This window comes from Hippocampus guttulatus, chromosome 13 (assembly GCF_054856545.1).
Source record: "Hippocampus guttulatus isolate MCC_2025c chromosome 13, RoL_Hgut_1.0, whole genome shotgun sequence".
Lineage (NCBI taxonomy): Eukaryota > Metazoa > Chordata > Actinopteri > Syngnathiformes > Syngnathidae > Hippocampus > Hippocampus guttulatus.
In genome coordinates this window covers 17,072,595-17,088,643 of record NC_141273.1, presented here as the reverse complement: position 1 = coordinate 17,088,643, position 16,049 = coordinate 17,072,595, and the positions used below count along the sequence as shown (strand labels likewise).

General features: G+C 43.5%; 1 protein-coding gene across 1 annotated transcript; it reads left to right on the top strand.

The window, feature by feature from the left end:
- Positions 1 to 6,720: 6,720 nt before the first annotated feature.
- pax9 (paired box 9) lies at positions 6,721 to 14,086 on the top strand. The gene is made up of 3 exons (XM_086127888.1): positions 6,721 to 6,853; positions 9,437 to 10,063; positions 12,583 to 14,086. The coding sequence occupies exons 1-3, from the start codon at positions 6,850 to 6,852 to the stop codon at positions 12,768 to 12,770; spliced, it is 819 nt and encodes a 272-aa protein (XP_085984014.1). The 5' UTR covers positions 6,721 to 6,849; the 3' UTR covers positions 12,771 to 14,086.
- The last annotated feature ends 1,963 nt before the right edge of the window (positions 14,087 to 16,049 follow it).

Below are 16,049 nucleotides of genomic sequence, written 5' to 3'. Positions count from 1 at the left end.
CATTGAGGAAAGGCTTTGATAGGTTTTTTTTTGGACGCACTTCGAGCATGTCCATGATTTCAAAAGTCATTTTGTCATCAAATTTTAGACACTCTGAAAAATCACTCTTTGGTGAATTTGAGCCAACTTTCTGTTGTTCTGAATCAACGTTTTTTTTTGTTTTTTTTTAGTCAAATTGACCCAAGTAGCAGTCAGCCATTAAAATAAAAGTGACCAAAATTGGGTTACTTTTAACTCCCAGCAGTTTCAAGGGTGTCAGATTAACAAAAATCGTGTATCAAAATTGGGAGAAAATGTGATTTTTTTTGTGTGTGTGTGATTCAACTAAAACTCGCTAATAAATGGTTCACAAAAATTACATCAACTTATCTGTCTACCTACATATCGTAACAGTGCAGATGTGTCATAGGGACTTTGTAGGATTTGATAAGCTGTATTGCATTGCTTTGCTTTAAAAATATTTGGTTAGTGAATATATTGTAATGAATCAAATACGAATATCTTCGTAACATTAACCATTTTCTATAGGCATAGAATGTTTTAAATACGTTTAAAAACCGTTCGTTTATTGCAGCGAAAGAAATTGACTTATACGTTGAGTGTTTTAAATATTTCTTAAGCTAATCAAATCATTTAAAATCATTATTAAAAATAGATCATGGGCAGTGAACGTTTCATACTTGATGCGATTCATTTAAATTAATCGTAACATTAAAAATAAAGGGCAACACCTTTATATAATAATTAACAATGAACATTATTTTTTAAAAACAGTTGATACATTTCATGTAATGAAAATAACAATAAACATCCAGCATTCGTATAAAAAACATTTGACCAATTGACACCATTTAAAATCAAATTTAATATTTAAAATAAATAAATTAAAGTGTAAATTCCAAATAAAGAAATAAACTCGGAGAACTGGGCCCTTCTGCCCATGTTAAAAAAGAAAAGTGGCCCTTGCGCGCAAAAGTTTACACACCCCTTGAAAGGGAAACTCTTCAGTGACTCCTACCTCGAAGAACGAAATGGGAATTAGCAGCATGTGAAGGCGTGTTTAACACTAATCGCATCACACGTGTAAAAATATCGCTTTGGGGAGGGTTAGAAGGCGGGGATGTGGTGGTGGGGGCGTAGGGGGGTTGCTTTGCGGGGGTCTCCCATTGAGAGCCATGACAACACGGAACAAGCCGGGATTTATCCCGCCAACGTGACGCACATTGTGGCGCTCATTGGGCGTCAATCAAACGCAAAATGGCGACTGCGCGGAACAAATGCTCGACATCTTCCTCCTTTGTAAGCCCCCCCACCGAGGCGCGCCCCCCTACACACCCCACACACTGGGCAGGGACGACCACCCAAGAGGGTTTGGGTGGCGGAGCCCACGTGGGCGCGCGCCTGCCTGTATCGATATCGAACAGAGGACGCGCACGCACGCGCACACTTTGAACCCAACCGCACAGAACACCATTTCATACAAAAATGCACAGCGCACGAGAAAATTGTTGATTCTTGCATCTGAAGGCTGAAACGTGACAAATATGGAAGTATGTCGAATGATGTGGAAAGACACTCAACGATATCGACTGATGTGAAATGATATTGAATGTCATAATTTTGTTTCATGTATCATTGAAGAGTTGAACATTTTGAATTGGATTGGATAAAACTTTATTGTCAAATGTACTGTATGTGTAACATACAGCACAGATTACATTTCATCCCTCTCAACATAAAACAAGAGGAGCCACTGCGGGTGTCCGCGCCGCTGTCAAAAGAAAAGTTAAGAAAACAATTTTTGGAATTTGAAACGGGAAGGCTCTGAATCTGTTTAGTTGGAGCTGTCACTTTGGATCAATTGGGATTCTTCAGGTCTGAATTGCAGTAGAGAAAATGATGAATTTTTGGCACGTGAACTAAAAGGAGCTGACATTTTTGAATTTGAAATGACAACAATGTAAATCTGTTCAATGCGTGACCTAAATTTGGAATCTTTTGTGGACATTTTAATGGTAAATATGTTTTTTTTTTTTTTGTAAAACAATTTACTTTATCAAAACCAGTATAGTATAGCAAGTTCAAGAGACATGTAAGCAAGTAACCAACAACCGTAAATATGAAAATGTACATGATGTCAGGTTTGTCCAATTTGACACTCAGGAATAAACAAAAGGAGGAGACTGGAGACTCGATTCTGGTACCAGGAGGGAACGAGGAGAAGCATTCGGTTTCAGTTCTCGGCACGTCACCCCTAACGATCTCCCTCCTTCACCTCCTCATTTATTGGGAAAGCTACTACATAGGTGTGTCCAACCTAAAGGGTGGGGGCTGTTGAACACACACTGAACTTGTTTGACTATGTGTGTGTATGTGAGTGCAAATTACGTACATGTGTTCAATTGTCACAAAAACATCACGCCGCAGCTGGTGTTGATGTCTCCATCCACTGTTCACCCTTGCTCACTGTTTAGTCTTAACACTTATCTCGTCCCAACCACGTCCTCGGAAAGGTGGTTGCGTCCCTAAACTTCCACACAGTGCACCAAGCATTCTTGATGATAAAAGTGAGTATATAATGGATAAAATGTGAGTACATAATAAAGAATGTATCTTTATTAAAAGCAGAAGCATTCTTCATTGCAGGCATAGTCAATTAATGATTGCAAGCATAATCAATTTATCATGTCAGGCATAAGCGAATGTATGATGACTAAAAATAATCAATCCAACAATATGACACGCCCCTTTTGAGCAACGTGCCTCGGGAGGATTGCTAAATTAAAGTCCGTACTTTCCATGACTGTTAATAACATTTGACTTTTTTTTTTTTTTTGTGTTCCGCTAATTGAAATTGAACAAAGCAGCAAAACGAAACAACAACAAAAACTAGCACGTAGAAGGTATTCTGCCCACAGTAAAAGTTTCGGGGCATTTCATTAAGCTTAAAAGAAAAAAAAGGGTTTATACCATTTCTTGAATTGAAACGTCATAATTCATGTTTTTCCACGTAAAAGGTAATTGTGTTTAAAATCTCTCTCATAATTGCAATGCATTGCGGGTAGTTAAACGTTGTGTCTCTTCAGACGAGTCGCTGCAGAAAGCCTCACTGTGTCATATTCCTTTTTGTGCGCCTTCGAAAGCAATGGCTGTAAGTCTTTTGTGTTTCAAAAGTATTTAGAAATCTGTTTCGGAGATCTTTTTCCCTCAATTGTTGTCTTTGAAACGTGCCCTTTGGAGGCCTTGTGACGTGCACGTTGCTTCCTTCCGATGTGTGAACCTTTGCTGCCCTCTACAGGACGCTTGCGTGCACTGACAGCAGCACCTGTCACTCACATTTTGTCACCTTATGCTTACCGCCGGGTGGCGCTGTAGCATCTCGATGGGGCCCAGCCCCTCAAAGTGCATGCACGTGCTCGCGCGCGCGCGCACGCACGCACGCACACACACACACACACAGCGCAGTTTGACATTATTATGCCTGGTACATTTGAAAAGACGTCTGTGAAAGCGTCAATCGAAAGTCAGCATTATTATTTTGGTAGAGGCACATTTTATATTTTATATTCGCGGGGAGGGGGGGGGGCTGGTGGTTGTTACTGTCTAATTCTCCTGCTACACTATTACGACCAAGCAAAATTAACAACTCCTTCTTGTTCTTGCCACTCCCTTTCAAGCATAAGTGGAAACAGATAGATTTGAAGCATGTTGGTCTGTTTTTTTTTCCGGGGGGGGGGGACATCGTTGTACACAAACGATGTCATAGCCTATCTCTTCGGCATTGTTCCACTGAAATAGCTGGATGAATGAATGAAGAATAAATGGAAAGGATATACTGAGAAATAACAATACTAACGAAAATTACAAAACAAAAATCCAAATATAACTCAAATAAGTTTTTAAAAAAGCTTTAAAAATTGGATTTAAAAACAATGTCTGATTTCACCTTAAAAAAAAAAAAATATATATATATATATATATGTATATATATATATATATATATATATATATATATATATATATATATATATATATATATATATATATATATATATATATATATATATATATATATGTGTGTGTGTATAATTATTTTAAAAAAAGTCATCCTGGAGCAAGCGCCAACATTTAGTGTGTGCCCACGTGTAGTGACGCCACTTGGTGTGCTTTCAAGCTGTGACACGGAGGCCCAAAAAGGGGGTTTGAATGCTGCAGTTTGAAATATGAAGCAACGTGTCTCATTTCTATTACAAGTGACAACAAAGCGTCACACACACACAAAAAAAAAAGCTGGAAAAATTGCCCTACGTGTCAATATGTTCCATTTGTCATGTAGGCCAGGTGTCAACGTCACAGTGCCGACAGCACTGTTGTTTCAATGAGAAGCTGGTAAAATTGCGCACACATACTAGGAGATGCGACGTGCACGCCAGCAATTCAGGTGAGCACGATTTATTTATTTCGATTGTTATTTATTTTGATTTGAGATGGTGGTGGTGGTGGGGGGGGGGCGAACAAGAATCACGGAAACAGATGATATGCAGGCTGCTTTTAAAATGACTTTTTAGGGTATTGCCTCTCATGATGCAGCCATGAAATTGGTCAAAGAAAAAAAAACGTCTGTTGGATTTGCATCTTTAAAAAAACAAACAAAGTACGAACACTAAAATCGGGGTTCATCAACAGGAAGAGGTTATTTTGTGCAATATTCGAGCGGGTGAAACGCGTGGTGTCGAAGTGCCCAACTCATGTTCAGTACAAACTTTTCTTGGAAAAAAAAAAGGGGGGGGGGTGAATCTAACAGATTTGTTTTCAGTCGATGACGATCATTTCATTTTAAGACGATTCCTCTCTCGTGATCGCACCAATCTCATCGCAAGGCTGCGATTTGTCATTTTGAGAACGCTGATTGTCATGAGGGGCGTTCACACGGCACACACTTGCATCGGTGCTGCACCGATGGATTTTGTGGCGATATATCTTACAGCGGTGGACGTTTTGTGGAGCGTTCACACGTAGAAAGCTGCTTGCTGCTTACTGGCTTTTTCGGGAGGGATAAGATGATTCTTAACCCCCCCCCCCCCCACACACACACACATATATACAGGTGTGTATATATATATATATATATATATATTGCAACTTATCAGCTATTTTTGTCAGAGTGATTGATGGAGACGCTAAATTGAAATGCATATGAAGACATTTGGGCCCATCGACCATTTGACTCTTTCGACGTTTTGGAAAGGAACATTTCAAGCGCGCGCATGCAGAACTTCATCAAAGTCCAGCATCGTCTTTGAATCCGACGGCGCCATCAACTCAAACGCATCCCAAAGACAAGAGCCGAAATCAACGTCACGCACGCGCCGTGCACGTTGCCTTGCGTGGGCCCGTGGGGGGCCATCCATCCATCCTGTGCATCCTTCCACGGACGCACGCAGCGAGGTGCATGGAGGCCGTGCAACAATCACACACACACACGTAATCGTATTGTCCGTATGAACAGCGATTTTTTTTTATCCAGCAAATTTGCAAAAATAGCATTTTTTTTTTACTATTTTAAGAGTAAAAATCTAAAATTAAGTAAAAATCTGCAATACATTCTGAAGAGAGAAAACACATCTCTAGAATATGAATCCCCGAATATGGATTATGGCGGGGAAATTGTCATCGCTTGAGGACACAAGTTTTGCCTGTTGTCAAGGATCCATTCTCATAAATATGATTGTGATTCCATTTTGTTTTATATATATATATATATATGATACAAATCATTTATCACGCGTTCTCGCTCCAAAAACATCGGCGTGGTACAGTACTTCAGAACACGATAATGAGTTCACATTTCACAGTTGATAAACCTCCTTAAAAAAAAATAAAAAGACTCAAAACGGGTCGTTTTTGGTTGCTCAATTTTGTTCACTTGTTCGACCAAAACCAAAAGCAAGCGTGCGTTTGCCTACGCGTAGAAAACAAAACAAAACAAACTCGCGGCAACAGGCCGTGTTGTTCTTCTCGTTGAAAACTGAAAGCACGTACCTGAAGATTATCGGCAAAATATGTCAGCAAAGTGCGTGCGCGTCGTGGCGTGTCCCAACCGTGAGAACGCACCAACAAAGCCTCACGAGAGCTGAATTTTGTTGTTGTTGTTGTTGTTGTTTTGCGTAACACTTTATCGCTGAAATCGCTCGTTCCTGTTGGGCAAATTTATGACATCAAATTTTTGAAGTGGGATTTTTTTTTTTTTCCTGGGAGGAGGAGGGAGACGGTTGGGGGCGGGGGGGTCCGCATCCAGGCAGCGTGGATGTGGCCACTGGTGTACTATCAGTCTCAATAACAAACACATTGGCGGTGACATGCAATCAGAGTGATGGCTGAGGATGGTGGGAGGGAGAGAGGGAGGGAGGGAGGGGGGAGGGTCAAGTGTCATGTCTGACTCCGCGAACCAATAGCAGCGCGCCTTGCTCGCTCTCAGCCAATCAGGGACGGAGGAAGCGTTCTCGCGTCCTGCCTCCGAACTGTGCTGAGCTTGAAGGAAATGGCCAAAAAAGCCGCTCGGGAGTTTCGCCGTCTTCATTCGCCAAACGCATCCGAGCTTCGCGATCCGCCTCGCCCGTCTCGTCAAGGCTCCGCTGCCGGTGCTCGCTGCCGGGCCGGAGAGGAGCCCGGTGGTCGCTGCTTGCAGGTGGGGTGGAGGGTGGGAGTTGGGGTGGGGGGGGGGGGGAGGACGACGTGGAGGAGGAGTTTTTTTCGGTTGTTTTGGACACGCTGGACGCGGTGCGGGAGCAGAAGCAGCAACAGCAGCAAGCGGACGCCGCCGTGTTCCTGCTTCGCGGCTTGAACGCCATGGGTGAGTCGCCACCGCGCACGCATGCGCGAGGGTGGGTGGGGGGGGGGGACACTTTTGGACTCCGCGCCCCACGCGGGGTGGACGGAGAGACGGCTGCCGGATAGGATTGATTGTGCGCCGGTGGCGTGCGGGTCCAAGTGTGTGTAAGAAGACAGATCGGGGGGGTTGTCAGAAGCTAACTTTCAAAACACCGCTCGTGTTTCGACGTGAGGCGTCAAAATGATTCCAAGTGGCTCGATTCCCCCTTTTGCATGTGCGATGGAATTCTTTGACGTCCGAATGCCAAACGGAATGTGAGAGAAATAATACAGGGAATAGCATGTTTGAAAAAGTTAAATAAGACCGACCCCCCCCCAAAAAAAAATTAAAAAAGAATAGAGGCGTAACATGACAAAATAGAAGAGCTCCTCCATGAAGCCATCGGGCGGCTTCTGCTGGAGTCAAGTTTGATTTCGCTCGCGTCTCAGCACCGGACGGTCGATTTTTGGCCTTTTGGACTTGATTTTTGCTCCACTCGCGTCTCTGCATTCAGCACAGACGGTCCCAAGCAAAAAAATTAAAATAAGCAGATTAGTCCGAGCATTTCTCCAAATGACTTGAGCGTATGCACTCGAATCTCAGCATTCGATTCAGGATAAGCGCATCCTGTCAAGTTCGTCAACAGAACAAATCAAGAGCAAGTCTCGGCATGCGTCCACCAAACAAACAAAAAAAACCAAATGTAGATTTTGGACCGTTCATACGCTCGAGGCCCTTGCATGCAGCCGGAAGCGTCTCGATGCAAGTCGTCGCTCTGCCTGCACGTGTACGAAAGAGTTTCAGCATGCGTGTTGCATCGCTGTCGAAATGAACCCGTTTGGGATTTGACACGCTTGACTTTCAGTATTCAGGGTCAAGGGGGGACGCGTGCGGTGGAGCAAAAAAATAATAAAAATAAAAAATAACGATTGCAGCTCGGAATTCATCTTCAGACTTTTCAGACACTCGAGTCTAAGCATTATTTGGGCGAGACTCGCCTTTTGAGACGCCGGTCTCAGCAGGATCCGTCCAGAACGCAATCACGTCACTGCTTCGCGTTTCTGCAGTCAAGTCGCAGTACGGTGCATCCATTCCAAAAAAAAAATAAAATAAATACTGTAAATCCAAATGTATGTAGACACACCCAAATCTCAGCACGACCTCCAACTGTTTCGTGTTCTGCACTCGAGTCTCAGCATTTGGGCATGTGTGCACGTTGAGATGGAAATTGTAATAGTTCGGTTGGAGCTTATCTTTCTTTTCTTTTTTCCTGGATGTAAATCTCAGCCTTATATCGGAAAAAAAATTGATGATGAGATTTGCCATTTTTTACACTTATATCTCAGCATGATGCATAACTATACAGTGCACCCACATTGTTGTACAATCTCTGCATCGAGTAAAAAAAAAAAAATCAAACCAAGCAAGGTATTTTCTGCAAAATGAATTAAAAGCAACTGCAAGTTGCTTTTAATCCACGCAAAGTACACACAGGAACATATACTTGCGCGTATACTTTTTTTGGGGGGGGGGGGGGTGGGGGGTGCAAGAAGAAACATTGGCGCTAAGTTTGTCGCGTTTGCGTTTCAGCATGAGACACAACATGCACCCCGTATCTCGCTTTCAACTTTCAAAAGTATTTCGGACATCAATGCAAGTAACGCCCGAGTTTCAGCATGAAGCAATGCGCCAACCTGTAATGAAGTGACACACGCAGGTGAGTTTCAGCATCGCACGATGCGCGTGAGTGCCAGCATGCTCCACAAGCGTGATCGAGAGCAAAATCCACTCCAACTGACTCTCGGCTCGACGATGTGCAAAACTGTTTCTTTTCGATACACTTGCGTTTCGACACCGTGCTCCAAAAGGTGCATCGCAACCACTCGGGCTGTGATTTATTTAGATATCTTTTTTTTTTTACATTTGCTCATGCACGTGTTTCGGCATGACGCGAGCATATGCTGCGAAAAATAAAAATAATTTATCCCGAGGTTATACTTGAAATGTCAGCGCCAAGACGCAAGCATGCATTTTGCATCCGATGGAGCAAAAGACACGCGCGGTCTTTCGTTTTGGGGCCTTTGAAACATTTGAGTCTCAGCATGATGCTTGCGTGCAAGCAAGTCAAGCATAACCGAAGCATAAACGACTCATAGATGACGTTTGATGTGCTTGGGATTCCGCATGCGCGCGTAAAAGACATTACGGCGCTGCCAGTGTGGCCTTGCAGCATGAACTCCCTTTTTGTTTTGATACAGTTTGTTTTCAGCATGATGATGCAAGCGTCCAAAAAAAAAACCAACAATGCAGTTGATCTTGAATTTACCCTCGATTGACTTTTGAGTGCATCCGGAGAACAAAAGACGGCTTTAGTGACTGATCCGTTCAACTTGGCCCCGAAGCATGCAAAGAATAACACGAAGGCGCCGCATCTCGGTGGAATTGATATCAAGTGCGAGAACAGGAGGCAATTGGGGCAACGTCGTTTGAGCGCTGTGCAAAAAGCGGCTTTGCAACGGGCCGGGCCCGGCGGCGACTAACCGCTCTTGCCCTTCCGGCTTGCAGAACCGGCCTTCGGCGAGGTCAACCAGCTGGGCGGCGTGTTCGTCAACGGCCGGCCGCTGCCCAACGCCATCCGGCTGCGCATCGTGGAGCTGGCGCAGCTGGGCATCCGCCCGTGCGACATTAGCCGCCAGCTGCGCGTCTCGCACGGCTGCGTCAGCAAGATCCTGGCGCGCTACAACGAGACCGGCTCCATCCTGCCCGGCGCCATCGGCGGCAGCAAGCCGCGCGTCACCACGCCCACCGTGGTCAAGCACATACGGACGTACAAGCAGCGCGACCCGGGCATTTTCGCCTGGGAGATCCGCGACCGGCTGCTCGCCGACGGCGTGTGCGACAAGTTCAACCTGCCCTCCGTCAGCTCCATCAGCCGCATCCTGCGCAACAAGATCGGCAACCTGGCTCAGCAGGGCCCCTACGAGGCGGCCAAGCAGCCGCCGCAGGCCCACGCGCACCCGCACGCGCACCCGCCGCAGCCCTACAACCACTTGTACTCCTACCCCAGCTCCAAGGTGGCCACGCCGCCGGGCATGCCCGCGCTCCCCGGACACATGGCCATGCACCGGATATGGCCCTCGTCGCACTCGGTCACGGACATTCTGGGGATCCGATCCATTACCGAGCAGCAAAGTAAGTCGGGTGCACGCCTAGCCTGCTCTTGTCCTTGTCTCACTCCCTGTGTGTGTGTGTGTGTGTGTGTGTGGACATTTCTTTCAGCATCCCTTAGCGGATTTTTCACTTTAAAAAGTGTTATCATTTTGTGGGCTGCGTCATGCGTGCGTTAAAGGGTATACCAAGCCAAATCCGAAAAGCCGCCATTGTCCCCACCCCCCTGCCCGCACCACCACCCCCCTTACCCCGGAAACACGTGTAACACGACACGATGTAAATCAACCTTAATACTCGACGTCAACACGAGATTTTGCTTTCGCTTTTCTTTTTTGCGGTTCTCCGAGGAGGCGGGAGAGGGGAGGGTTGTCAGGCCGCCGCCGGGCTTCCTCTCCCCGGCTCGACACGCAGCTGCACCGCGCGGGGGAGGCTCACGGAGGAATTGGTTGCAATAGATGAATTTGCGCGTGCGATAATATTTTAAACTCCACGTTAAAGCTCTGGAGGACGAGTTTGAAACAAGAATTAAAATAATAATAATTCTAAGGACCTCGCTTTGTTTGATTTGGACGGGCACTCGGGCTTCAACATGAGCACTTGGGAAGTTTCATTTTAAAAGACAACTTTGATTGACATCGTGTGATTTCTCGTGGACTAGGAAACACACACGCACGCACGCACGCACGCACGCACACACACACACACACACACACACACACACACACACACGCGCGCACGCAGAGTTGTGCCTGGTGGGAAACAATGTACAGGCCATGTCATTATTTTAAGAGAAGTGTATTAAGGATTTTAAATCTTCCACTGTGTTATCAGAAGTCGGCTGACATCCCATAATAGTTCCGCCGAACAGATAAGCTGTAAGAAGTACGCGTACACTTCAATGAGGGTGTGTGTGGCGACGTCACGCGTAGGGATTTCGCGAGTGTTTTAATTTTCATTCGATGCAATATGCAGTTTTGCATCAAACTAGTTTTGAGTAAATGTGACCAAGTAAAATACGATCTCAACAATTTTCTGGAATGTCGAGTGCAAATATGATGTTGCCGAACAAATCGTGGGAGTGTGTTTAGTTGCATTTGTTTGAATTTAAATTCAACACCACCATGAAAGGCTAAAATGTGGGTTTAAAATAAAAAGCAGAAAGGCCACCGGAAGAAAAAAAAAGTAGAAGCATGCATAAATAATATCAACAATCATGACCACCCCCCATAAACGTCGAAGATAGAAATTTAAAATGCTACTGTAGTACAATTAATGAGGAAAAAAATATAATCAATCAAAAAAAATCATGACACAAAATGAAATCAAACATAACGTGAAGTAAGAATACATTAAAATGTGATCCGTCCAGTGAAATATTAAAGAAAAATCCATCAAGAATGACGGAAACTAAATGGGGCAAAACACACACACACACACACACACACACACACACTCCTGATTGGCGAAATGTGGATCCATTACATAAATTATATGCCCAAAAATCGTGTAAAAATCTATAGACAAAATTAACACGTGAATTCAGAAGCGATTTTTGGTCCACTTAATGCATCGCTGCACCCAAGATTACATGCGTTTCACCCCCCCCCCCTTTTTTTTAACATACAGCGCAATTTGCAAATCAGATTTCATAACCAGACACAACATTAGGGACACCAGCAGGCCTTTGCCGAGAATCCGATAAAAAAAACGTGGCGGTTTTCACACTCACCGGCGGTTATCGTTTGACTTGTACGTTGCAACGATGTTCAAGCGTGGCCATCTGACGTCGAGGGCTTGCCCGAACATTTCGGCGCCGTTCAGCGGGCAAATGAGGTCAAAGAAATACGACAAACAAGTGTAATTTAATGTTATCTGGGCACTACATGGGCCCGTGTAACGAGAGCCGTCTTCAAAATATGGCGCTTTTTACACTTGCCAGGGTTGACCGTTTGACTTGTAGGTTACTTATTCGAATGAACTATGAGTATTGGTGGAATCGTAACAATTTATTTGTCCTTATAGCCGCACCACCCAAGGTGACAAAAGTGGACACTTAAGTCCAACTATAAAAACAAAGTGGCCGAAGAACGAGGACTGATTCAACAATCTTTACTTAAAGTACAGACTCTGAAATTTTCTGAAGTACACGAGTAAACACATTTTCATTACTGTACTTCTCACAACGGAAACATGGTGCAAAGTGATCATGTCCATTTTTTTTTTACATTTTGTTTATTTTATGTTTGAAATTGGTAAAGGTTTTCTGAACAACGTACAAATACTTTGTTACTGTACTTAAATCGATTTTTCAGTTATCTTTATACTTAAGTTCACCATGTACTTTTTGGATATCTTATTTTGTACTTTCTGATCGTTAGTTTGCCAATATGGATGTTGTATTGTTTTATAATATAAATCAGTGGGACCTTAAGTCAACCAGAGTTGACATCATACTCGTCTTATTGATTATTTAATTGATTGATTTGAATTTGGGCGCTTTTTTTTTTTTTGATGACTTCTTTTTGTCACCCACCGACCAGACGCCGAGTGGCTTGCGCACAGCGAGCAGCTGTGCCACAGCACCCAGCATCCCGGCCTCCCGACGGCCCACCACCCGAGCGTCAGCCTCCACGGGGTACAGCGGCACCACGTCGGCCTCTGTGACCGCACACACATGGCGGCCGCCGCCGCCGCCGCCGCCGCCGCCGCCGGGCAGTGGCAGCTGTGACGGCGGCTCGCCGGACTCGCCAGGCAGGGACGCTGTCACCCGTTGGCGAAGACATCCGCCATGACTGCTTTTCTTAAATGAAGGACCACAGGATTTTATTTTATTTTTTCAACTTTTTTTGACGTAATTGTTGAACTTCCGACGTGGCTGCGAACGCACACCACGGAATACTCCGCGACAGGTGGACCGAAATTGGCATTCCACGCGCATGCGCAGACCTTCAATCGACGCTCCAGATGGAAGAGGGAAAATGTTGCTTTCAGGGTGCTTCTTAATGGTATTTTCTACTTTTATATGATTTCTGTTTATTGCGGCGACGACTCCCAACCTTTGAGCCGAGGCACATATTTTACAGTTGAAAAATAAAATCTCAGCAACTTCAAGCAAATATATCTTTTACTAGATAGTTGACTTAGAAAACAAATAGATGGCTATAACCACTGAATGCAAACGTTACATTCATTGTACAAACAACGATGTAAAAAATGCACGTCATATCCAAGATTTTTCAAAGCAAACAAAGAAAAAAAAAGAGAAGGGAAACCAAGAACTTAATTGCTGATACCTTAAAAGATGCTTTGATTTATCATCCTAGCACCTGATACAAGGGTCGCGTTTCAAGACAGGACTCTAGGCTGCAGGCATTTGGAACTGAAAAATACAGTACTTCAAGGGGAGCTCAAGTCAAAACATTTACTTTGCCCCCACTAGTCTAAGGACCAAAATAATGATTATTCTTCCTCCTCCCCCACCAAAATGTTTTTTCCCCTCACTTTCAAATTCTTCCTGCAGGCCGAATTAAAGACCCCCATCGTCCGGTTTTGGCCCCTGTGTTAGAATTGGAACAAATGTCACAAACTGATGCACAGGTGAATTGCGTACCTCCTGCCATGGAGTGAAAGATTTGTGTCACTATCCATAAACGGCATAGATAGCTGAACAAAGCTAGATTATTTGGAGGAAACATCATTTTTGGAGCAATGAAGGAAATGAGATTCTTTTTTTCACATCAATGTGCCAGGGCACACTGGTTGGGAATCACGGTATTACAGAGCATTGCCCCCCCCCCCCCCCACCCCAAAACTTGAGGAAAAATCAAACACCCCACCCCCCGAAAAATCGAGTTCCCCCCTTCTCATTGTGTTTATTATTATTTATTAGAATCCAAAGCACGTAGAATGAAGTGCAATTAGCCGTAAAGACTTACAATTGGCGTATGTACGTCCGTTGTCGCCGGACTTGAACAACGACAACGGACACACGATGTTGCACAATGAAATTGAATGTATCTTATTAAATTGTTTGGCTGTTATGGACCTTTGGGATTTGGCACTTTATTGTGAAGGGAAACAGATAAATTCACTCAACGAGGACAGGAAACGCATGGTTTGATTCACAAAACATATTCAGTTTTTTTTCTTTTTCTGAACAACTACAATTATTTTCAAGTTGGCTGTGTTTTAAATGCTTTAAAAAAAATTGGAAACGAGTGTTTTACATCACAAAGACTACTGTATTTACAGTCTGCCTTTGGTTGATGTTATCTTCGTTTTAAAATATTTCATTCTTAGTAATTTTATTGCTGTTATTTCAAGTTTTTTGATTGGTGTATCTGCAGATGCACATAGTTTGCAAAGTGGTTTTGATTTTATTTTGAAGGAAGAGGAAATAGCACTGCCACAGGGGCTCTTCAAATCTGTTTTATTTTGAAGTGGAGAAGACGTGCTTCAGTCGTTATATTTTGACGGGGAGAAGCTAGAAATTCTGCAGAGGTTCTTTCTATCGGGTTAAAACGCCTTACTAAACATGGTCGTTTTTTTCAGGTCAAAAACGCCTTACTATACATGGTCGTTTTTTTCGGGTCAAAAACGCCACGTGCGTGACTCAGAGCACCCAAGGCTGACACAAAAGGTTCTGTCAGCTAATCAGGACCTACACCACTCAAGAGCACTGCCGCCAATGCCCACCAAGTGCTGCAAACGGGTCAGCAGAATACTGTGATCCACTGTATCAAATGCTGCAGTTAAGTCCAATAAAACTAGACACACGTGGTCTCCAGCATCATTAGCCGGGAGGATGTCATTAGAAATGCGTAACAGGGCTGACTCTGTGCTATGCATCGTCATTTTTAGCTGAAAAAAACGACCATGTATAGTAAGGCGTTTTTGACTTGAAAAAAAACGACCATGTATTGTAAGGCGTTTTTAGCCGAAAATAAACGATCATTTATAGTAAGTCGTTCTTGACCTGAAAAAAACGACCATGTATAGTAAGGCGTTTTTGACCCGAAAAAAACGACCATGTATAGAAGAGCGTTTTTTGCAGAAAAAAACAACCATTTATAGTAAGGCGTTCTTGACCTGAAAAAAACGACCATGTATAGTAAGGCGTTTTTCACCCGAAAAAAACGACTATGTATAGTAAGGCGTTTTTAGCTGAAAAAAAACGACCATGTATTGTAAGGCGTTTTTAGCCGAAAATAAACGATCATTTATAGTAAGTCGTTCTTGACCTGAAAAAAACGACCATGTATAGTAAGGCGTTTTTGACCCGAAAAAAACGACCATGTATAGAAGAGCGTTTTTTGCAGAAAAAAACAACCATTTATAGTAAGGCGTTCTTGACCTGAAAAAAACGACCATGTATAGTAAGGCGTTTTTCACCCGAAAAAAACGACTATGTATAGTAAGGCGTTTTTAGCTGAAAAAAAACGACCATGTATAGTAAGGCGTTTTTCACCTGAAAAAAACGACCATGTATAGTAAGGCGTTTTTGACCCGAAAAAAACGACCATGTATAGAAGAGCGTTTTTTGCAGAAAAAAACAACCATGTATAGTAAGGCGTTTTTAGCTGAAAAAAACCCAACCATTTATAGTAAGGCGTTCTTGACCTGAAAAAAACGACCATGTATAGTAAGGCGTTTTTCACCCGAAAAAAACGACTATGTATAGTAAGGCGTTTTTAGCTGAAAAAAAACGACCATGTATAGTAAGGCGTTTTTGACCCGAAAAAAACGACCATGTATAGAAGAGCGTTTTTTGCAGAAAAAAACAACCATTTTTAGTAAGGCGTTTTTAGCTGAAAAAACCCCCGACCATGTATAGTAAGGCGTTTTTAGCTGAAAAAAACGACCATATATCGTAAGGCATTTTTAGCTGAAAAAAACGACGATGTATAGTATGGCGTTTTTGACCCGAAAAACACGAGCATGTATAGTAAGGCGTTTTTAGCTGAAAAAAACGACCATATATCGTAAGGCGTTTTTAGCTGAAAAAAAC